This window comes from Pelobates fuscus, chromosome 1 (genome assembly GCF_036172605.1).
Source record: "Pelobates fuscus isolate aPelFus1 chromosome 1, aPelFus1.pri, whole genome shotgun sequence".
NCBI lineage: Eukaryota > Metazoa > Chordata > Amphibia > Anura > Pelobatidae > Pelobates > Pelobates fuscus.
In genome coordinates, this window is record NC_086317.1 from 336,761,921 (window position 1) to 336,786,137 (window position 24,217).

Sequence of the window (24,217 nt, forward strand, 5' to 3'; positions counted from 1 at the left end):
AAGATGTACCAATTATGTGGAACGTTTGTACAAAATATTGACAGGGTGGTACTTAAAGGAACACTATAGGGTCAGGAACACAAACATGTATTCCTGACCATATAGTGTTAAAAGCACTATCTAGCCCCCCATGCCTCCTAAATTATAGTAAAATCTTACCTTAATTCTAGTCTGCTGGTGCTGGCTTTGCCCCCTTGGCTGACATCATCAGAAGTGATGACCTCAGCCAATTACAATGCTTTCCCATTGGAAAAACATTTGATTAGCTTAGATGGTCAATTCTGATGATCTCAGCCAAAGAGGTGTGCCGGGGTGGAGCCAAACATAGCCGAACAGCATCTCCTGTAGAGATGCATTAAATCAATACATCTCTATGAGAAAAGTTCAGTGTCTCCATGCATAGGGTAGAGACACTGAATGTCAGTACTGCACACTGTGCAGTGTGGGGAAATTGAACCTTCTCCCACATATAGTAGGCATGTAAAAGAATCTCTATGGCTTGGAGAGCGTTATATGATCTTGTTGAATATAAATGACATATTCAGATTCCCTTTTCTTTGGAAGTGGCAATATTGAACAACTATCCACTTACTAGATCATTATATGACAGGAAATGAATATCTTTTTTTTCTTTACATTAATATTTTTTTGTAGAGGTCACTTCCTCCCAGCTCACTCCGCGGGAGGGTCGCTGGGACATGAGCTCTGTCTGTCTGTCTGTCTGTCTGTCTGTCTGTCTGTCTGTCTGTATGCATGTCTGTATGCATGTCTGTATGTATGCATGTCTGTCTGTATGTCGATATACATGTCTGTCTGTATGTCTGTCTGTATGTCTATGTATGTATGCCTGTATGTCTATGTATGTCTGTCTGTCTGTATGCATGTCTGTATGTCTATGTCTGTCTGTATGTCTATGTCTGTATGTCTATGCCTGTCTGTACAGGGAGTGCAGAATTATGAGGCAAATGAGTATTTTGACCACATCATCCTCTTTATGCATGTTGTCTTACTCCAAGCTGTATAGGCTCGAAAGCCTACTACCAATTAAGCATATTAGGTGATGTGCCTCTCTGTAATGAGAAGGGGTGTGGTCTAATGACATCAACACCCTATATCAGGTGTGCATAATTATTAGGCAACTTAATTTCCTTTGGCAAAATGGGTCAAAAGAAGGACTTGACAGGCTCAGAAAAGTCAAAAATAGTGAGATATCTTGCAGAGGGATGCAGCACTCTTAAAATTGCAAAGCTTCTGAAGCGTGATCATCGAACAATCAAGCGTTTCATTCAAAATAGTCAACAGGGTCGCAAGAAGCGTGTGGAGAAACCAAGGCGCAAAATAACTGCCCATGAACTGAGAAAAGTCAAGCGTGCAGCTGCCAAGATGCCACTTGCCACCAGTTTGGCCATATTTCAGAGCTGCAACATCACTGGAGTGCCCAAAAGCACAAGGTGTGCAATACTCAGAGACATGGCCAAGGTAAGAAAGGCTGAAAGACGACCACCACTGAACAAGACACACAAGCTGAAACGTCAAGACTGGGCCAAGAAATATCTCAAGACTGATTTTTCTAAGGTTTTATGGACTGATGAAATGAGAGTGAGTCTTGATGGGCCAGATGGATGGGCCCGTTTCTGGATTGGTAAAGGGCAGAGAGCTCCAGTCCGACTCAGACGCCAGCAAGGTGGAGGTGGAGTACTGGTTTGGGCTGGTATCATCAAAGATGAGCTTGTGGGGCCTTTCCGGGTTGAGGATGGAGTCAAGCTCAACTCCCAGTCCTACTGCCAGTTTCTGGAAGACACCTTCTTCAAGCAGTGGTACAGGAAGAAGTCTGCATCCTTCAAGAAAAACATGATTTTCATGCAGGACAATGCTCCATCACACGCGTCCAAGTACTCCACAGCGTGGCTGGCAAGAAAGGGTATAAAAGAAGAAAATCTAATGACATGGCCTCCTTGTTCACCTGATCTGAACCCCATTGAGAACCTGTGGTCCATCATCAAATGTGAGATTTACAAGGAGGGGAAACAGTACACCTCTCTGAACAGTGTCTGGGAGGCTGTGGTTGCTGCTGCAAGCAATGTTGATGGTGAACAGATCAAAACACTGACAGAATCCAAGGATGGCAGGCTTTTGAGTGTCCTTGCAAAGAAAGGTGGCTATATTGGTCACTGATTTGTTTTTGTTTTGTTTTTGAATGTCAGAAATGTATATTTGTGAATGTTGAGATGTTACATTGGTTTCACTGGTAAAAATAAATAATTGAAATGGGTATATATTTGTTTTTTGTTAAGTTGCCTAATAATTATGCACAGTAATAGTCACCTGCACACACAGATATCCCCCTAAAATAGCTATAACTAAAAGCAAACTAAAAACTACTTCCAAAAATATTCAGCTTTGATATTAATGAGTTTTTGGGTTCATTGAGAACATGGTTGTTGTTCCATAATAAAATTAATCCTCAAAAATACAACTTGCCTAATAATTCTGCACTCCCTGTATGTCTAGGTCTGTATGTCTAGGTCTGTATGTCTAGGTCTGTCTGTCTGTATGCATGTCTGTCTGTATGCATGTCTGTCTGTATGCATGTCTGTCTGTCTGTCTATATGGATGTCTGTCTGTCTGTCTATATGCATGTCTGTCTGTCTGTCTATATGCATGTCTGTCTGTCTGTCTATATGCATGTCTTTCTGTCTGTCTATATGCATGTCTTTCTGTCTGTCTATATGCATGTCTTTCTGTCTGTCTATATGCATGTCTTTCTGTCTGTCTATATGCATGTCTTTCTGTCTGTCTATATGCATGTCTATGTATGTCTTTCTGTCTGTCTGTCTGTATGTATGCATGTCTGTATGCATGTCTGTCTGTATGCATGTCTGTATGCATGTATGTATGCTTGTCTGTATGTCTGTCTGTATGCATGTCTTTATGTCTGTCTGTATGTCTATGTCTGTCTGTCTGTATGCATGTCTGTATGCATGTCTGTATGCATGTCTGTATGTCTATGTCTGTATGCATGTCTGTCTGTATGCATGTCTGTCTGTATGCATGTCTGTCTGTATGCATGTCTGTCTGTATGCATGTCTGTCTGTATGCATGTCTGTCTGTATGCATGTCTGTCTGTATGCATGTCTGTCTGTCACTGCCCGCCTTCCTGCCTGAAGCGTCGGATGAGCCGCGCGCAGCTCGTGCAGCCGCAGGACCGCGCGCGGCTTGAAGAGAGGACCGCGGCCGGCCCCTGGGAAAGGTGAGTAACGCTACAGTCTGTCTGTCTATGTATGTCTGTCTGTCTGTATGTCTATCTGTATGTATATGTCTGTCTGTATGTCTATGTATGTATGTCTGTCTGTATGCATGTCTGTCTGTCTAAGTCTGTCTGTCTGCATGTCTGTCTGTCTGTCTATGTATGTATGTGTATGTATGTGTATGTATGTGTGTATGTGTATATATGTCTGTATGCATGTCTGTATGCATGTCTGTATGCATGTCTGTAAGTATGTATATCATTATGTGTGTATGAATGTCAATGTATGTATGTCTGCATGTCATTATGAATGTGTGTATGTAGGGATGTCAGTGTCTGTATGAATGTATGTATGCCAGTATGAATGTATGTCTGTATGTCATTATGAATGCATGTCTGTGTATGCATGTGTGTATAGATGTCAGTGTCTGTATGCCAGTATGAATGCATGTCTGTCTGTCTGTATGTCATTATGAATGTGCCTGTGTATGTATGTCCTTATGCATGTGTGTTTGTATGTATGTTAGTATGTGTGTCACTATGTACGCCTGTGTGTCTGTATATGTGTGTATGGCTCAGTATGTGTGTGTAAGTATGTATGCCTATATGCGTATCAGTATGTGTGTCTGTTAGTATGTATCAGTGTGTGTGTGTGTGTGTTTGTGTATCTGTGTCCTTTTGTATCAATGAATGTGTTTGTGTCTGTGTGTGTATTCCTGTGGGCGGGATTTGGAGGCGGTCTCTGTGGGCAGTTTTGGAGGCTGGCCCCCGGGGGCTCAGACCCTGAGCTTAGTTAGGGGCCCCAAAATTTCTGGTGGCAGCCCTGGTTGGATGTGACAACAAGATCTGGCAAGATACACTTTGATTGATACACTTCAGGCCAGCCTATATCTGAGTGGTGAAGTTGGGGGGAGGAGACGTGGAGCCCAGTTGCAACATCAATCCTGGTCTCTATGTGGCATAGACTGATTCACTTAAGAAGCATCTTGTGCAGTTTAGGATGATATCCTATAATATTGCAGAATCCTTTGTCTGGTCTGTTTATCCTATTAGTTCCCTATTACATTTTAGATTTTACCTGTACTGTACTAAGTATATCTGGTCAACTTTATTATTAGTAAGCCTATCCTACAATCCACAGCCAGACCAGTTTATCGGTCTACCTAGCCTGCTTATTTCTCTCTCTATAAAACATAAAAGTGCAGCATATCTTGCCATTTTCACTTTTGTTTCTGTTTATTCAGACCAAGCCGCACCTCCTCTGAATTTGAATCAGACAGCCTCCATGAAAAAAAAATGTTTTTTTTTTAACTTGTGGTTTGGTAAATGGTGTCGGGAGCAAGGATTTGGCTTTTGAACAAATGCTCTCAGTGAGAAGTTTAGAGGTTTTGCTAGGAAGTATTTAAACTAGGAGGGGGGGGGACGGGACAAAAGGGTGATAAAACATCAATCCAATTGCCCCCCAAAACAAGGACAGAAAGTAACGAGTGTGTCAAAAAAATGATAAGCTTAGAGTCATGTCTACAACTGCTCACAGTTTAGGGAACTTGTGGCAATAATGGCAACTGATTATGCAGATTTAGTGGCTGTTACTGAGACATGGTATAATAAGAGAAAGGACTGGGATATAGCAACACCAGGGTACTCTTTATATAGAAAAGGCAGAGAAGGCACGAAGGGGGAGGGGTGGCCCTATATGTGAAGGATAGCATAAAATGTAGCCTAATAAAAGTTAGTGAGGCAAACATAGAGTCCGTTTGGGTTACGTTAGAATTGGAAATCACAATAACTTGTATAGGTGTGATTTACAGGCCCCCTGGACAAATAGAGTTAGATAATCTACTAGTTGAGGAATTAGCTAAAATGACAATGAAGAGCAAAATTATTATCATGGGAAGTGCTCATGTCATTGCACAGAACACTGGTGAGACCTCACTTGGAGTATTGTACGCAGTACTGGAGACCGTATCTCCAGAAGGATATTGATACTTTAGAGAGAGTTCAGAGAAGGGCTACTAAACTGCTTCATGGATTGCAGGATAAAACTTACCAGAAAAAGGTTAAGGATCTTAACATGTATAGCTTGGAGGAAAGACGAGACAGGGGGGATATCATAGAAACATTTAAATACATAAAGGGAATCAACACAGTAAAGGAGGAGACTATATTTAAAAGAAGAAAAACTACCACAACAAGAGGACATAGTCTTACATTAGAGGCAAAGGTTTAAAAATAATTTCAGGAAGTATGACTTTAGAGAGAGGGTACTAGACGCATGGAATAGCCTTCGAGCTGAAGTGGTAGAGGTTAACACAGCGAGGGAGTTTAAGCATGCATGGGATAGGCAGGCATAAGGCTATCCTAGATTTAAGATAAGGCCAGGGACTAATTAAAAGTATTGCGAAAATTGGGCAGACTAGATGGGTCAAATGGTTCTTATGTGCCCTCTCATTCTATGTTTCTATGTTTGTTTTGTTTTTTAAAACAAGCAGATCTGACAGCACAGTGTGTTTGCTTTAGATGCTTTATCTCCTTCTCTGTTAATTTAACTTTAATCACATGTTTGAGACTCCTGCTGGCTCCAGGAGTCCATAAACAGAGCAGGAGAGAAGAATTTCCAAATTACACCGAATGTGCAGTAAAGGAAGTTTAAACATTAGATTTATCTTTACAGGAAATGTATAAGGAGACTGTGCAGGTTACAGGTGACTGGGCAGGGCAGGTGACTAGGCTGCACAGACAAAGTGATTTACCTCCTAAATGGCACAGAATTGGGCATGAGCTATACACCGAAACCACTCCATTGGCGCTGCAGAATATATTGGCCCTTCAAAAATGCTAATAATAATAATAATAATAATAATTTAGCTAAAGTTGTTTTGGTGCTTATAGGGTTTCTGTAGGAGACCATCAAAAATCCTAAAAGTGTAAATAAAAAAATGAACAGAACATAAAACATTTCAAGGGAAATCCCTTCATAACATGACAATTCTAGTCATTTGCCAACAATGGGTTAAAAATAAAGTTTTCCGGTTTCTGGTTAGGGCATAATTTGCTAAGTAAATTTTTGTTTCATGCTAATCTGAAACTCTTGAGTTTCATTATGTGACAGCAGACTAAGAAGGGCTGATTTGCTACACCATCCATTTCCATAATTGGGAAGCGTGATACTTTCCCTTGGGTTTGTATCTGTCTATCCGAGGAAGAAGAAGTGCATCCGATCTATTTCACTGAGCTTCGGCGAGAGGATGGATGTTTTTTCTTTTTTTTTATAGTATCTCAATTACTGGCAGTTGTAACGGAGTAATAGAAAACAGCCATTATTAATACATTTCCACTTAATCCACAAAAAATGTGTGCTATGTAATGTCATTTCAACCATCAACATTGTAATAGGATTAAGTTTTCAATGATCTAACAATCTTATTTGGCAGCAAGAAAACACATTCTTACTACAGCTATAAACTCTAATTTAATCCCTGTTGGTTTTAACTAAACAGACGAGAAAAAAATTCTGTCTAGCTACACTTAACACCCTCGATAAATATATAAATTTCACTTTGAAGTTGTAAAACGAAAATGTTGAACAGGATAAGTGGGGTCTCAGGAGTCCAATCATTTTCTATCTCTAAGGCATAACAAATGTTGTTTACATTTGAGGAAGATTAAGCAGAAAGTTTAAACAGATTAAGTCTTGTTTGCGTGTATTAATCTCAATTTAAAGAGCTCGCCATTATGGCTAAATTAAGGAGACTGATGGTTTTAGTTATTACGCAGTCCTTTCTTTTGCTGCCATAATCCCTTTTTTTCCTCCCACAATTATGAATCATTGTATAGGAAAACACACCTAGAAATGAAACCACACATAGAACAGATCATGTTTATAATAAATAATAATAAATTAAAACCTTAAAGGGACACTATAGTCACCCGAACCTGTCCCTGCAGGCTTTCTAATGTAAATGTTGCCTATACATAAAAAGGCAGTGTTTACATTGCTGCTTAGGAACACCTCTAGTGACGGTCACTAGTGGTGCTTCCTAGTCCAGTGTTGCACATTGTGCAGTACCTACATTCAGCGTCTCCACACTCTGCATGGAGGCACTGGACATTCGCCTAATAGAGGCATTGATTAATTCCATCTGTATGAGAGGATGCAGGTTGGCACAGCTCTACGTTTTGCTGCAAATGCGCAATATCCAATGCTTTCCTACTTAATCTCATTAATGGATGAGGGGCCAGCCACGGTCAGACGGGAACGGCTGGGAGAAAACATGAGTAAATTCCCCTTTTTTACCAAGATCAGAGGTGGCCTGTAACCAAAACAGCCACTTCAGCACTATAGTGCCAGAAATACATGTTTGGATTTCCTTTAACTAAAAAAACATCATGCAGAAAAGAAGTCCACTTTTCTTTCACCCCAGCTAATATTGGGCCACATTTCCCATAATATGCTGCCAGTTGTCATGGTTTTATGGTAGTTGCATTTTTTACAACAACATAAAAAAAACTGTTGACAAACAGATATTAATTCATCATATTTTTATAACCAAGTTGTTTACAGGACCAATAGCAGAGCCTGGCAGTGATTGTAGATTCCAACTGATATAGGGAGTACTGGAGGCCCAATGTGCCTTTAATATGAAGGGTAGATTATCAGTGGTTGTCAGGGTGACAGTTTGTCATTATACACACTTCCACTCACTTACTTAAAGCGGAAAACGTGATGTCTGTGAGATAACTACTGAAACCAAGCCAGACATGGGAAACTGCACCTCTCAACACTCCCCTCACTGAACAAACTCTAACTGAATGTGACATGAGAAGAACACAGCAAAGCCCCAGATGTGTATAAATGATCATTTATTATTCCCAAATCAGCCTTTCCTATTAACATCTCTGATGCCAGATGGATAGATAAACCTTCATTTTAAATGACACAGATTCCAAACACATACAGGAAAATGAGAGAATCAGCAATGTATATCATTCTGGGGGAAAAAAAGAAACTATTTGCAGAATTAGATAAATATAATATAAGGGTTTAACCGAGGGACATGTTTTTTTTCCCCATTATCAGGCAGAATGGTCACACAATCTATAGCAGACTCGTTCATATACTGCAATAATTTGAAGATACTTCAGCCCTCTGAATTCTTTAGCTCATTGTACCTCAAACCATTTTACAGTTCTAAATCACTGAAAACATGGCTTCAAAAGGGATCATGCTGTTTGGACTAAGATCACCGTACAATATTTCAGACATCAATCACCGTATAATATTTCAGACAGCAATCACTGCACATATGCAAGGGGCTTCTTAGGCTCTTGCATACAGCTCAGCCCATAGACCCAAATACAATGTAAAAGACTATAAATATCTTGGTTACCCATTAGTGTGCAGGGGACTTTCTAAAGAATATACATCCTCTAGATTGATTATGGTTTAATGTTCTTGTCTTTTACATCTGTAGAATTTGGTCTAGGTCCCCATTTGCTTATACAGGCCTCCCAATCGTCCCAATTTAGGTGGGACATTCACTTTATTGGGGTCCTGTTTAGGCATCCCAACTTTGTTCCTTGGTGTCCGCGCTTGCACTAGACTCAGGGCACTAGGACTGTGCAGACAGAACTGAAACAGTGCTCCCTCAGGGCCATCTTTAATGCGGGGCAGGTGCCCCAGGCCCAGTTACTCCTGGGGGGCCCAAGGCAGCTGCCCTGGCGGCCCCGCTGCCCTTAATAATTTTTTGATTTTCTGCCAATGCAGTGGGGGCCACGCACTCTAAGGAGACCTACGGGGTGGCCCATGCACTTAAGGCCTCCCGGTGGGCTTGTATCAGCAGGGGCCCGGTCGGGTGCTGTGGCTCTTTAACAGTGTGACTGAGCCCCTTGCTTTTCGGCAGCTGGAGGAAATTACACTTCCTCCCATTAATAGAGGAGTCATGAGGGAGAATGGAGCAGGAGGAGTTACAAGGGAGGAGGAGCCAGTGAGGATGGGGGCTCCTCACTCCCATCAGCCTCGGGCACCACACTGGAACCCAGGGAATCCACCCTCCAGAAAAAGGTAGGAAACTGGAGGGTGGGTTCAAAAATTTTAATTTTATATGTGTGTCTGTGTGTGTGTCAGTATATTTGACAATGTATCTGTGTGTGTCAGTATGTCTATCAGTGTATGTGTCTGTGTGTGTGTCAGTTTTTCTGTCAGTGTATCTGTGTGTGACAGTATGTCTGTCAGTGTAAGTATCTGTGTGTCAGTATGTCTGTCAGTTTATGTTTATCTGTATCTGTATGTTATCAGTGTGTGTACCAGTGTATCTGCATGTGTGTCACTTTGTGTACCTGTGTGTCTGAGCATCAACATTAAATACAAATACAACCCTCCATTCAAACTTCAACATTACATATAAACACACTCCTGCATTAACAAGTGAACACTGTCAGGATTACAGTTGATCCAGCAAGCAGAATAGTATCACACTTAGGACTTAGGATAACGTCTAACTGGACCTTAGAATGGCCGGACTTAACGTACCAGAGAATGGTCAAAATACTCAGGTCAGGAACACAGAACGAGACACAGCCATAAGGAAAAGCCAATAGTCAAGGATACCAGAAGTCAGGGAAGTCAAAACAAAGCCAAAGTCAAAAACCAATCAGAAACACACTCTCGGATAGCCATTTAAGGGAAACCAATCCGATTGGCCATACCTAGCCTTTGACCCCAAAATGTACGTGTGCGTCTTTGGCGTGACGTCACCCAAACGTCGACGGCGTCTTTACCGTGGGTCCGCAGCGGAAGGTAAATATCTCCATGTTTGTCACATGGAGACGAAGGATACGTGACAAACACTACATACAAACACACTCCTGCATTGAAACATCAACACTACATATAAACACACCTCTGTGTTAAACACCAACATTTTATACAAAACACAAAAATCAGCAAAAATCAGCACGGTTTTATGAAGCACAGGTCATGTCAAACTAACTTGATTGCGTTCTACGAAGAAGTAAGTAGAAGTATAGATCAGGGTGTTGCAGTGGATGTGATCTATTTGGATTTTGCCAAGGCATTTGATACAGTTCCACACAAAAGATTAGTGTTCAAACTCAAGGAAATCGGTCTCGATGAAAATGCTTGTTCTTGGGTAGAACATTGGCTTAAAAACAGAATACAAAGAGTTGTCGTTAATGGTAAATTTTCAAGCTGGACAGAGGTGGCAAGTGGTGTCCCTCAGGGGTCTGTTCTGGGACCCCTTCTATTTAACATTTTTATAAATGATCTTGAAGACAGCATTGAAAGTCATGTTTCAGTGTTTGCAGATGACACAAAACTTTGTAAAATAATACAATGTGAGCAAGATATTACTTTGCTGCAGAAGGATTTAGATAGACTGGAGGACTGGGCACTCAAATGGCAGATGAAATTTAATGTTGAAAAATGCAAAGTTATGCACTTCGGCGTAAAGAATACACAAGCAACGTATACCCTTAATGGAAGCGAATTAGGGATAACAACACACGAAAGGGACTTGGGAATTGTTATAGACAACAAACTATGCAACAATGTGCAATGTCAATCAGCAGTGGCCAAGGCCAGTAAGGTATTGTCATGCATGAAAAAGGGCATTCATTCTCGGGACGAGAATATCATTTTGCCTCTCTATAAATCACTGGTAAGACCACATATTGAATATGCTGTGCAATTTTGGGCACCTGTTCTAAAGAGGGATATCATGGCACTAGAAAAAGTGCAGAGGCGGGCTACAAAATTAATAAAAGGAATGGAACATATCAGCTATGAAGAAAGGTTAACAAATTTAAACCTATTTAGTTTAGAAAAACGTCGCCTGAGAGGGGATATGATAACATTATACAAATATATTCGGGGCCAATACAAACCATTGTGTGGAAATCTATTCACAAACCGGACTTTACATAGGACACGAGGCCATGCGTTTAGACTGGAAGAAAGAAGATTTCGTCTAAGGCAAAGGAAAGGGTTTTTTACTGTAAGAACAATCAGGATGTGGAATTCTCTGCCTGAAGAAGTGGTTTTATCAGAGTCCATACAGATGTTCAAACAGCTACTAGATGCATACTTGCAAAGACAGAATATTCAAGGATATAATCTTTCAATGTAGGGTAATAACTGCTTGATTCAAGGATAAATCTGACTGCCCTTCTGGGGTCAAGAAGGAATTTTTTGTCCTAGCTTGTTGCAAAATTGTGCTTCAAACTGGGTTTTTTTTTTTTTTCTTTTGGATCAACAGCAAAAAACAGGTGTGAGGAAGGCTGAACTTGATGGACGCAAGTCTCTTTTCAGCTATCTAACTATGTAACTATGTAACACCCCTACATTCAAAAACCAACACTACACATAAATGCACGCTTGCATTTAAACTCACCACATACAAACACATTCGCACAAACATACTCCATACAAAACCATGCTTACATTCAAACACACAAATACGGCTCGGGGCTAAATAAAACCCTGCAAACATGGGAAATTGGTAGATCCCCAGCTGTCAAAGCATTGTTGGAGTTAGGGTTCTACCTTTTGTCCAACCTTGCAATTGGGGGACCCAATAAAATTCTTGCACCAAAACTCTTTCTACTTTAGTTCCGCCACTGTGTTGGGGTGGATGCAGTGATTGCATGCCAAGGAATGGGGGTGTCCAATCACTATTAAAGATGGCCCTGCACACACTGCTTAGCTGTGTGATTGACAGACAGGCTGACCTGCCTATTCTTTGGGCAGCTCTTTCCCCTAGATGAGCAGGCAGAGTCAGTCTCTCGCAGCTCACCAACTTACAGGTCCTGCCTTAACAGTCACCTATGTTGGGGGGAGGGGGTGCTTCAACCAAACTCAGATGAAGTATACGACACTCTGTGAAGGGAATGTTTAACCTTTCTTGACTGCCTCTCATTCTGAATTTTAAGAGGTAGATTTAATACAACTATGAGTCTGTGGGTACCACCTAAAGCACCATGGAACAAGCAGCATTGTCTCACTGGGAGTAGTACTGGTCAATGTTTTGTGGTAGTTGTTCCACAAGCAAACAAGGTCTGTGCCTGTGCTTCTGAAACAGGATTGTTATTGTTCCTTAACAGAGAGGTTTTAGGTGTCCTACTGGCATACAATATTGCACATTTGGGGACAGTCTTTCACTATTCCACATCACACTGCAGAGTGGGAACATTTCAGGTCTTCAGTGACACAAAGAGAGAGCTGAATGCTCCACTCACCTAAAGCTATCATGGGAATGGATGGGTCGTAAGAAGTATTGTGAGGGTGGACAGTAACATGCAGAGGAAAGAAGCCATGGGAATATAAAGACACGTTACACTGATATACCAAGAGTTACTAGAAAAATGAGAAACTGGGAATGGGTAAGAAGGACAAGTACAAAATGTCTAAACTATAGACTTGCATAATTACCATACAAAAAGAATTTAGCAAATTCTAATAACAGCAAAAAATGTCTAGGACAGTTTGTTTCATGGTTTTCAGGTATAAAGTAGGCTTAATACAGATTGCAGTGTGGAGTTTTACTTAGGTGTAAAGTAGCAAAATGCATTGCAAAAATGTAACACTGGCATCTGGAAGATAATATAAAAATTTGCTCTCTGTGAACAACAGGCACCCAAAATGATCTGTGGGATACAGCACTTATCTAAAACCACGAGAACATACATAAGACCCCTGTGTTTTATTCAGTCCAAAATACTACATTATCATTGGGAATATTGTAGTTGACATTCTATGCCACAAGTTTTATCATTAGTACATATTACGTTGAGGTTATGGTTTTTATGCAAATTCAGTTCTTGTGGATTTCTGCTTGGGTTGTTAGGCAAGTCTTCCAATATATAAGGAATATATATAATTAATATAATTATGTATAAATAATATATAAAATAATAATAATATTTTCATCTTGAAAAAGACCCGGCAGGGTCGAAACGTCGATTATTTTGCTGCATGTAACTTCTATACAATAAATCACATCATACAAGTTAAAGACCTGTGAGTGCATCCTGGATTGACTTTAAATATATATATATAGATATATATATATATATATTATATATATATATATATATATATATAAAAAAAAATTTTTTTTATTATTTATGTATAATTATATATTTTTTTCAAATTATAAGTTGGGGAATCTGTTTGGCAGATACAGAGGATGAGTATCAGGACCGGGGGTGCTGATTGTAAGGGCGGGAATTGCCGCACTACGGCGTTAAAGCCCACCTTTTCTAGGGCAGCATAGCACGCCTGTGATCGTTACGGGGTTATGATTTTGTTTCAGTTACCAATCAAATTTTCCCACAATCCATCAGTAAAATCAATCCCTCAGAAGGGCACACAGCAGAAATCATTGGCAGAGGAAAACAACATAACTGTGCCCAGATCTGATACAAGGAAGAAAATATAATGAATATAAATAAAGGCAAGTGGAAAAGGAGAAGTATAATCATTAAGATATAGGAGGCATTAGGAAAGGAAAACCAAGAAAGAAAAAAAAAAAAAAAAAAGAACGGCTTTAAAAGGAGTATACACGGTCACAAGGGGACTTACCTACACATGTGGTGGGAATGCCCTCGGATCACGCCACTCTGGAAGGAAGTGGCGAACTTACTGAAGGATATCTTCGGTAGGGAGATAGACCTGGACCCATGGGTCTTCCTTCTGGCCAGACCTCTTGAGGGCTGGACCAGGACGGAACTGAAATTGCTGAATAATGTAAACCTGGCGGCGAGGCGGACAATGGCCCAGGTATGGCTTCAACCTTCCCCCCCCTCTCCTTAAGGTAATACAAAAGATTAAGGATACGTTCCTTATGGATAAACTCACAGCTAAGGTCAGAGGCACGACGGCGAGGTTTGATAGAGTGTGGGCACCGTGGATAGACAGTGGCGCGGGTGATTAGGTAACAAGGAAGGGGGACCCGGACCACCGCTCTCATTTCTTCCAACACCTATGGGGGAACCGGATGCTTACGTATCAGGTTCCCTTAAATGAGAATGATTTGGGATCCCCCTCATGTGCTTCTAGAGGAGGGTAAGACTCTATCGGCTGGTACTGAGGTCGGGTGACTGCTCCTATCTTGAGTGACTACATCTCCCCCTACCCCCCCCCACCTCCTTCCCCCCCCCCCCCCACCCTCCCCTTTGACGATCTTTCCAAACTTCTCCTCACCCCCGGTTTTCTTGTTTGTATTGTCCTCTGTCCTTTCTCTTCTCTACTTTTTATTCCTTAAATGGCTCTCACTGCTAATTCTATCTCTACCGTGGCTGGATTTTGGTCCTACTGGATAGAGATCGGTATCACCCAGTACTATTCTTAGTCATGCGCAATTATATCATTTAGTATCCCTTCGGACCGGGTTGTATAGAGGCCCTGTGTAATGTGCACCTGACAGAGATGGGATCTTATATAAATGTGTACCGGAGAGATATATCATGTACCGCAGCCATTCTTGTTCTCTTTAAATTTTATGTTATTGGAAAATTGGAGAGACACCGCGCTCATACACGGACACTTCAAGACCAGTGTGCCTAATGTATCAACGATACCAAGAATAACACACAATCTGTTTTGAATAATTGGCTCAAGGCTTACGCTGGATCGCACTAAAGACTATACCATTGTGATGTTTTACACTGTGTATTGTGAAGTTGGTGTTTCACCTTGTTATAAATAAAGAATTAAAAAAAAAAAAAAGGAGTATACAATTCAACTGTTGCTTGCAAGGAAACAAACATCCTTAAATATAATCCATTTGTCATGAAGTTATTATGATTTTTTTTTACTGGTGGCACCTTTATGAAATTAACAGTATTCGTGGGAGCTAATAATGTTAAATAGTGTTAGACCCTGTCTCGAGATGCTTATACAAGAGTAATATGAAATTAGAATTTTATTTTATTTTTTACTTTCCCAACCGTGCATGAATAACAAGAATAATTTAATATGTGCAGCTAAATTATATTAGTGAGTTCACATCTTTTTCTTAGACATTTCCAAAAACTATGCATGTCTAAATGTTCCATTTCACAGTAAGTTAAATAATTACAATTATATTTCTTCACTATAAATTAATTAATCATCTTGTCCTCCGTGAAACTGGATTCTCTAAATTCATTAACATCTTTACAAGAATCCTAAAGTCATGGTCTAACCATCAACATTAATTCAAAAACTGAGAAAAAAAAAAGGCTAGGATAAATTAATTGATATCTTCAAATTTACATGTGTTGTCGAACACTGGAACAGCACAACATTGTATTAGATTTTAAATCTAATAAACCAGGGATTGATAACCTCCCCCATTCCAGATGATGTGGACAGGGCCGGATTAACATAGGGGCTGATGGAGCTGCAGCTCCAGGCCTAGGCCCATGGAATAGGCCCATTGAAAAAAAAAAAAAAGAAAAAAAAAAGAAAAAAAAAATGTTTTTTTTACACACTACTCTTAGGGTTTCCTTCTGACTGGTATTTTAAGGCACAGCCTGTATTTGAGGCTGCCTGGCCGTGCTGGTATTGCAGTATTACCAGCAATACAAATGCAAATATTTTCTCTTTTATATTTAAAAGAAGAAAAACTACCACAACAAGAGGACATAGTCTTAAATTAGAGGGACAAAGGTTTAAAAATAATATCAGGAAGTATTACTTTACTAAGAGGGTAGTGGATGCATGGAATAGCCTTCCAGCTGAAGTGGTAGAGGTTAACACAGTAAAGGAGTTTAAGCATGCATGGGATAGGCATAAGGCTATCCTAACTATAAGATAAGGCCAGGGACTAATGGACGTATTTAGAAAACTGGGCAGACTAGATGGGCCGAATGGTTCTTATCTGCCGTCACATTCTATGTTTCTATGTTTCAGTATAAACAGAGATTACTCTGCAATACCAGCACTGGCCAGTAGGGGTCACTGTGTATCGAGAGAGGCAGGGATAGGAAGTTACAGCATATCCCTCCCTGCCTCTCTCTACTCACTGATACGCAGGGGAGCAGCTACACAGTACAGAGAGTTCAGACAGCTGCTCCCAGCCTGCAGAGACAGACTACAGCTCAGGGAAGTGAGGGATGAGGGGAAAGGCATCAGGAATATGTGAGACACACAGACACTAGGGGACACTGTGAGACATGCAGACACAGACACATGGGGATGCTGTGAGACATAGGTAGACACATGTCTCCCAGTGTCCCCATGCCTCCCAGCCAGTGTCCCTAGTGTCTCAGTGTCCCCATGGCTCCCAGTATCCCCATGCCTCCCAGTCAGTGTCCCCATGGCTCCTAGTGTCTCCATGGCTCCCATTGTCCCCATATGTCTGTGTCCCCATGTCTCGCAGTGTCCACATGTCTCCCAGTCAGTGTCTGTCTCCCAGTGTCCACATGTCTCCCACCCAGTGTCTGTGTCCCCATGTCCCTATGTCTCCCTGCCAGTGTCCCTAGTGTCTGTGTCCCCATGTCTCCCAGTGTCTGTGTCCCTATATCTGTGTCCCTAGTGTCTGTGACCCCATTTCTCCCAGTGTCCCCAAATGTCTGTATCCCCATGTCTCTGTGTCCCCATGTATGTATCCACAAGTGCCCCATGTGTCTCAGTGCCCCCATGTCTCCAAGTGTCTCAGTGTCCCCGTGTCTCTGTGTCCCCATGTATCCTAGTGACACACTGAGACATGGGGACCAGGGGCGTTTTAGCCGCAAGGCAAACAAGGCATTTGCCTTGGGCGGCATTTTCCAGGGGGCGGCAAAAAAAGCCACCCCCAAATGCCCAGGGCAAGTGCCTTGTTAGCCTTGCGGCTAACTGGGCTGCCGGTCGGGCTGATGGGCTGGTCGGGCGGCTGGCGAGGGAGCTCTTCCTCTGAGCTCTCTGCTCAGCTCCCTCGCGCGCCGCAGAGTGAGGCTGGGAGCCGGAATATGACGTCATCTTCCGGCTCCCAGCCTCACTCTGCGGCGCGCGAGGGAGCTGAGCAGAGAGCTCAGAGGAAGAGCTCCCTCGCCAGCCGCCCGCCCAGCAACCAGCCCAGCAGCCCGACCGGCAGCCCCACTAGACCCCAGGGAGATAGAGAAACCCCCCCAGCATTCCCAAAGGTAAGGAGGCTGGGGGGTAGGTTAAATTAATTATATATATATAAAATATATATATATAAAATATATATATATTATATATATTATATATATTTATTATATTATATATATTATTATATTATATATATTATTATATTATATATATTATTATATTATATTATATATATTATATATTATATATATTATATATTATATATATTAAATATATATAATATAATAATATATAATATATATAATATAATATATAATATAATATAATAATATAATATATATATAAAATAAATATATATAATATATATAATAAATATTATATAATATATTATTATATTATATATAATATTATAATATATAATATAATATAATAATATATATAATAAATATATATATAATATATATAATTATTATATTATATATTATATATTATTATATTATATATATTATATTATAATTATATATTATTATATATTATATATTATATTATAATTATTATATTATATATATTATATATATTATATATTATATATTATATTATAATTATATATTATATATTATATTTTATAATATATTATATATTATTATATTATATATTATTATATTATATATATTATATTATATATTATTATATTATATATATTGTATTATATATTATTATATTATATATATTATATTACAGTATATTATATATTTTATTATAAATTATATTATAATATATTATATATCAGAGAGTGTGTGTGTCTGACAGTGAGTGTGTGTGTCTGTTAGTGAGGTGTGTGTCTGTTAGTGAGTGTGTGTGTGTCTGCTAGTGAGTGTGTGTGTCTGCTAGTGAGTGTGTGTCTGCTAGTGAGTGTGTGTCTGCTAGTGAGTGTGTGTCTGCTAGTGAGTGTGTGTCTGCTAGTGAGTGTGTGTCTGCTAGTGAGTGTGTGTCTGCTAGTGAGTGTGTGTCTGACTGTGTGTGTGTGTCTGTTAGCTAGTGTATGCGTATCTGTCAGTGAATTTGTGTGTGTGTGTGTGTGTATTTAGAAGGCGGGACGGGGAGGGGAAGGGTTGGGTGGGGGTGTCGCGGGGGGGGGGGGGGAGGTGGGAGAGGGGCACCTGAGTTTTGTCCTGCCTAGGGCAGCACAAAACCAGGATACACCACTGATGGGGACACTGGGAGAAAGGGGGACACAGACACTGGGAGAATAGGGGACTGGGCGACATGGGGACACTGACACTGTGATTCATAGGGACTCTGATGCCAGGCTGGCCTTCCAATTCTATGGACAGACATACCCCCTTTTTGGGCATGTTCGCCCCTTCTGGCAGTTCTGGTCATGTGATTAGCATCAGTGGCCTACTCTTTTACCCCAACCATTGGCTTCCTGCTTTACTGGACACTGCTGTTGGTATGGATTTACTTGAAAGATGAAAGCATAAATTAGATAAAGAGATTAGCATAGAGTATGTGTTTTCTTATCGTTGCATCCCTTGAGTTTCCCTCCAACACCATCAGATACATGACGCTTGGGAGGTATGACTGTTTTAGTATTTTTCGTCGATAAGATTCTGTAATTAGGCCCCATCATAATTGTCAGCACCAGGCCCACTGGGCTCTTAATCCTGCCCTGGATGTGGACTACATGTCCTATGATGCTTTTAAGTCTACATGTTGCCATTTTGCTGCACAGCATTCCATCATTTAAATATATTATCATAGGAAATACAATAGTGTGTGCAAGTATCAATTGCATCTCTTAAATAAGGGGGGAGAGGGAGCTAACAAATCTAAAAGAGTATTTGTGCATTGTTGAGTTCAAATAATGCAAACCTTAACAAGTGTAGATCATTTTTGTGAAAACACTGCAGTTTGTGAAAAACAAAATGGATTCAAGAGTGTGCAAATAGGGACTATATAATAAATTATGTGCCTGGCATAGACTAGGTTTATTGGGTATGGGTTAATAATCCATTGCAAACAGGTTTGTACAGGCTTCGAGAAAAACAAATCATGTTCTTGTAAACTAAAGACTTGTATGTAATTTTAGACAACATTGACACAACACATTTGACTTTAAACATCCTTTGATATCATGATTTCATGTTATTAAATGAACACTTCAAGCATGAAAAACCACCAACGCCTAATGTAGTAGTTATGGTGCCATGATATTCCTGTCTCCTTTTCAAAGTAACTAGCCAAACTGATTAGTCTCTTCAATACGAAAATCGTGTATAAACGTTTTTGTTTTCATGTATTCTGCTGCATGAAATCTACCTACAAAGCCTTATACACCCTCATTTATACTCTAGTTATGATAACCTGACTGTAGAGGACTGAATTACTCAGACAGAAGCCACTAATCACTGACTTAATAAATGTAAAGTTGCTGAAGATGTGAGATCACCACCTGCTTTGAAACAGCACAGGAAGTTTCACTGGGTGATACCATTCTTATAGTCAGGAAGGGGGAGGAATGAATGGACTCTACTATTTCACTGCCAGCATTACATTAGTATTACAGAGGGTGATAACGATTGCTATATCAGTTTTAAGTACCTTTATTTTAGAAATATATGATTTAACTGCATTTATTGTATGTGGGCATATATTTTTGTCACACCTACGGTATGTGAAAAAATTAGCATTTTTGCTTATCTACTAACATTTCAGACTCTGGTGAAACATTCCAACATAAAAGACACTGTATGCTGTCTAAAGCTTTTCATTTCACAAATATTTCATTTCACAAAGAACGAATAAGTGAAAAATAAAAATAGTGTTAATGTATATATTTTTACTTTTGTCTCCAATAAAATCTATTCCCAAAATTGCTGTATTATATGTTTGTATGCTAGTTATACATAACTAGCTTCAAATAAATGTTATGCTACCCTGCCTAGGATAAAGTCTCCAATAATAGAGCTGGGGTTCAAAAATAGGACTCTACCTAACCCATAGTCCAACACACTGAGAGGACCGATGGACATGGGGTACTAATGTAACCCACACTAAATAGCAACAATATCCAAATGCTAAGGGTAAACAATGAGGTTAATTACGTAGGCTAGTGCCTACCTGCACCAAAAGTCCCTAAATCTAATAGTCACAGCTAAACAAAGTGCTCCTTACATGTGAAGTGACGTGAAAAAAAAAAAAGAAGCCTTACGTGCGTTTTGGTGTCGAACTTAGGGCCCATACTTATGCCCATACCTATCTGGTGTGTGAAATAAATACAGAGTTTGTAATTAACCACCTGCTCGGTATCCAATCAGGGGGATACTACCTCCCCCTCCGTCGACCAATACGCTTACATAGGGGGCGTGGATAGGCTTGGGTCCTCCCCAAAATGGGAATGTTCAATCAACCTGCCTACCCGACACTGTAGAGAGTCTGAGACTGTCTAACCCCCTGTATGTTACTCCACCCCTCCATCTGTTTTCAGTGTGTGACAGCGTGGCTGTTGGAGAAAGTCCATTGTTTAGCCCACTATCAGATACTGGGATTAATTAATTGTTATGTGTATATCACATATGTAAGCAAGAGTCTGCAGATGCCAGGCCTGTGCTGGCATACTGGGGGGGGGGGGGAGGGTGCATATGCTATATAGTGACATATACATACGACCACAGGCGAGACAAAATGTATCTGCTCCAGTCCGTCAGTGCAGTGGCATATCTGGTTCAATAGCGGCATATACCTGAACCCCACATCAAATGAGTGGACTAAATATATCCCCACAAGGGTGGGCACAGGCTTAGTGGATTTAGGTTGGGTATTTCTCCTGCAACTAATTGCCCACACACCCAATAGGTATGGGTATTATGACGACAGCATAGCTAAACGCCGATAACGCGCATCAAGCTTCTTGTCTTTTTTCACTTCACTTCACTTCACATATAGGGAGCACTTGGTTTAGCTGTGGCTGTTGGACTTTTGGTGCAGGTAGGCACTAGCCTTGTGCAGTGCCGAGCTAATACAGGGAAATGTGGAGGTGCTGATCCTTATTAACCTCATTTTTCACCCTTAGCATTTGGGTAATGTTATTCATGTTCACCGTTACACAATTTTTTTTTGTTTCATTTTCAGTCCTCTACCTAGTAGCTTTTAGTTATTATGAATAAATAATTTTATATTTTTTGGCTACTAGTGTCTTGGTCTTTTCCAACTAGCCACGTTATATTTAGGGGCTAATGGAATTCTTCTTTGATTGTTGGTATTTACACTGGGTTATCCCCTATTGACCCAGACTAGGTGACCCTATTTTCCTTATCCGTTTGGAATAGTAGACAGGACGGGGGTACCCATTCCTACTCACTGGTTACGAGTAAGTGCGGGCTAGATACCTTTCCCACTCCTATTTATTGCCTCTCCTTCCCCTTCTTATTCTTTATATTTGTATTGTGATTCTTGTTTATAATTAACTAATGCAAATGTCATTGAGCTGTTACAATAAAATAAAGACACAAATGCAAAAGGGTAATAAGCGCTCTCTTCTCAAGGGTGAGCAGCAGTTCACCAACAAGGTGTTCCCTCTACCTTGTGATAAATGGACAGATAAAATAGAAAGGTGAACAGCGCTAAAGATCAGAAATTGTACATACGTTTAGTAGAAATACTGGCCAGCGGAGTAACTTAAAAAAAAGGAGAAACAAAGATACAAATAATGGTACAGTATGTATGAACGATATAATTCCACAAGAACAAAGGTGTTATATTCACACTCACACTTTGAGGAGCTATATCAGCTCGGTGTTAAGAGCTTGGACGGAATAATCCCCGTCTATGGATTTCTTGAGGTTCCAGATCGTTGGTGAGTTTATAGGTGTAAGTATTCGTTATGTGAAAAACAAGAGTAAAATACGCCACATGGTCTAGTACGTAAATATAAAATATTGTAGTAAGAGTAGATGATCCTACTTACATATACTAGAGCAACGACCTGCTCTAGTTTGGAGAATTTCAGGTGGAATAATCCCCACCTCGGGATATAGTGGACCCAGGTATAGCAGCAAAGCAGTATTAAATAGGAAGGAGGACAAAAAAAATGACTGGATGGTTTAAAAATTATATATACTTTAATACAATAAGTAAAAAATGAATAATACACTATAAAACCAGTCCTGTATAAAAGTCCAAAATTCTTCCTCACTTGACGTGTTTCGCCGAAGCTCACTTCACTTCTGAGAAAGCTTCGGCGAAACACGTAAGTTACTCCGCTGGCCAGTATTTCTACTAAACGTATAGACAATTTCTGATCTTTAGCGCTGTTCACCTTTCTATTTTATCAAAATAAAGACACAGCATACTATGCTTACATCACATCATATTTGTTTGCTCTAGTTTCCTTACTAGTTCACTGGGTTTTGGTTTTGGTTTTTTTGAATGAATCTGACATTTTTGACCGATAGCTGGAATTCACCCTCTAGTGCTTGGCCTGGCCTTGAGCCTGCTTGACTTGGATTTAGCTTTATCCATGTACCTCTCCTTAGTATGATATTACAAGTGGTGAGCTATGGGGCTTTTGCTCAATGCCCCTACCCTTCCAATTTAAATGAAAAACCCTTCATGAGCACAAGGAACTGCACACTGCTGAAACACGAATAAGAGTTATGAAAACTACCTATTTTGTATTAACCATTAATGGCAGATGCTGTATCTGTATATATTTTATTGTCGTTATCGTGCAGTTCTATATTATTTCTGATAACATTTCTCCACTCATCATAATAAGATTCATGTATGTATTATCATAGAAATGAGCAAGCGATTACCTTTTTGTTGATAGCTACTCCATCTTCACAGTCGAGTACTGCACAGTCAACACCAAGACTAGGGATTTTTCGTATTTTTCTTTCATCATTGCCAGGTATGTATAGTACAGCCCTGCGAGGAACATGTTTCTGAGCATTTACAGCATGTGAACTGAAACCACCATTCCTTAGAAATCTTGGGAAGAGATTTGCCACCAAGGAGATCTTTCTGCAAAACAAGTACAGTGCATTATTGTCTTCTGAGCATAGTGAATTTGGAAATATTACTCACTGTATGTGTACAAACTGAATTTCGATCTATGCCAGCATCCTAGTTTCAGATAAAGAATTATTTTTTTTTAACTTTTTTATCCAAACGTAGAATCATACATTTTCTACTCTGGAACATTGCAATGTTAGCACCATAGATATAACACTTTACCCTTCCTACCAATATGTTGTTTTGGTTAAAAAGAACCTCCATGTTTCTGTTCCTTCTGTCCACTTTCACTAATTCCCACTGTCCCTTTTTTATGCAACTGTTCCTTTCATTAACAGCTTTGTCTGCTTTTTTTTTTCTGGTCACTGTACCTTTTTTCCAGCCTCTGTCCTCCTTTTCCATGACACTATCCCCATTCCTTCTACTCTTTATATTTTGTTTGTGTTTTATTAGGCCCCCTCCTGTTTGTACACTCTTTCAGGGACATCTTTCATGGTACCTAGCATTAGTCACACATGGTTCTTTTATAGACAAGCTTTCAAGTGTTCGATGGGGTTGAGGTCAGGGCTCTCTGCGAGCCAGTCAAGTTCTTCCACACTTCATCCAACCATGTCTTTATGGACCTTGCTTTGTGCACTGGGGCACAGTCATACTGGAATAGAAAACGCCCTTCTCTAAACTGTACCTACAAAGTTGGAAGCATAGGATTGTCCAGAAGCACTAAGATTTTCCTTCACTGGAAGTAGGGGGCCTAGCCCAACACTTGAAAAACAGCCACATATCATTATAAGTCCTCTACGAATTTTTAGTTGGCACAATGCAGAAAGGTAGGTAACGTTCTCCTGGCATCCGCCAAACTCATCAGAATGCCAAGCAGTGAAGCATGATTCGTGACTGCA

At 40.1% G+C, this 24,217-nt stretch overlaps 1 protein-coding gene across 1 annotated transcript in view; it reads right to left on the bottom strand.

The window, feature by feature from the left end:
- The window catches only part of CLYBL (citramalyl-CoA lyase), a 550,109-nt gene that overhangs the window by 251,915 nt on the left and 273,977 nt on the right, over positions 1 to 24,217 (bottom strand). The window contains exon 2 of the mRNA XM_063425440.1: positions 23,120 to 23,327. Within this exon, the coding sequence (XP_063281510.1) occupies positions 23,120 to 23,327 (208 nt within the window). The remainder of the gene's footprint in view (positions 1 to 23,119; positions 23,328 to 24,217) is intronic.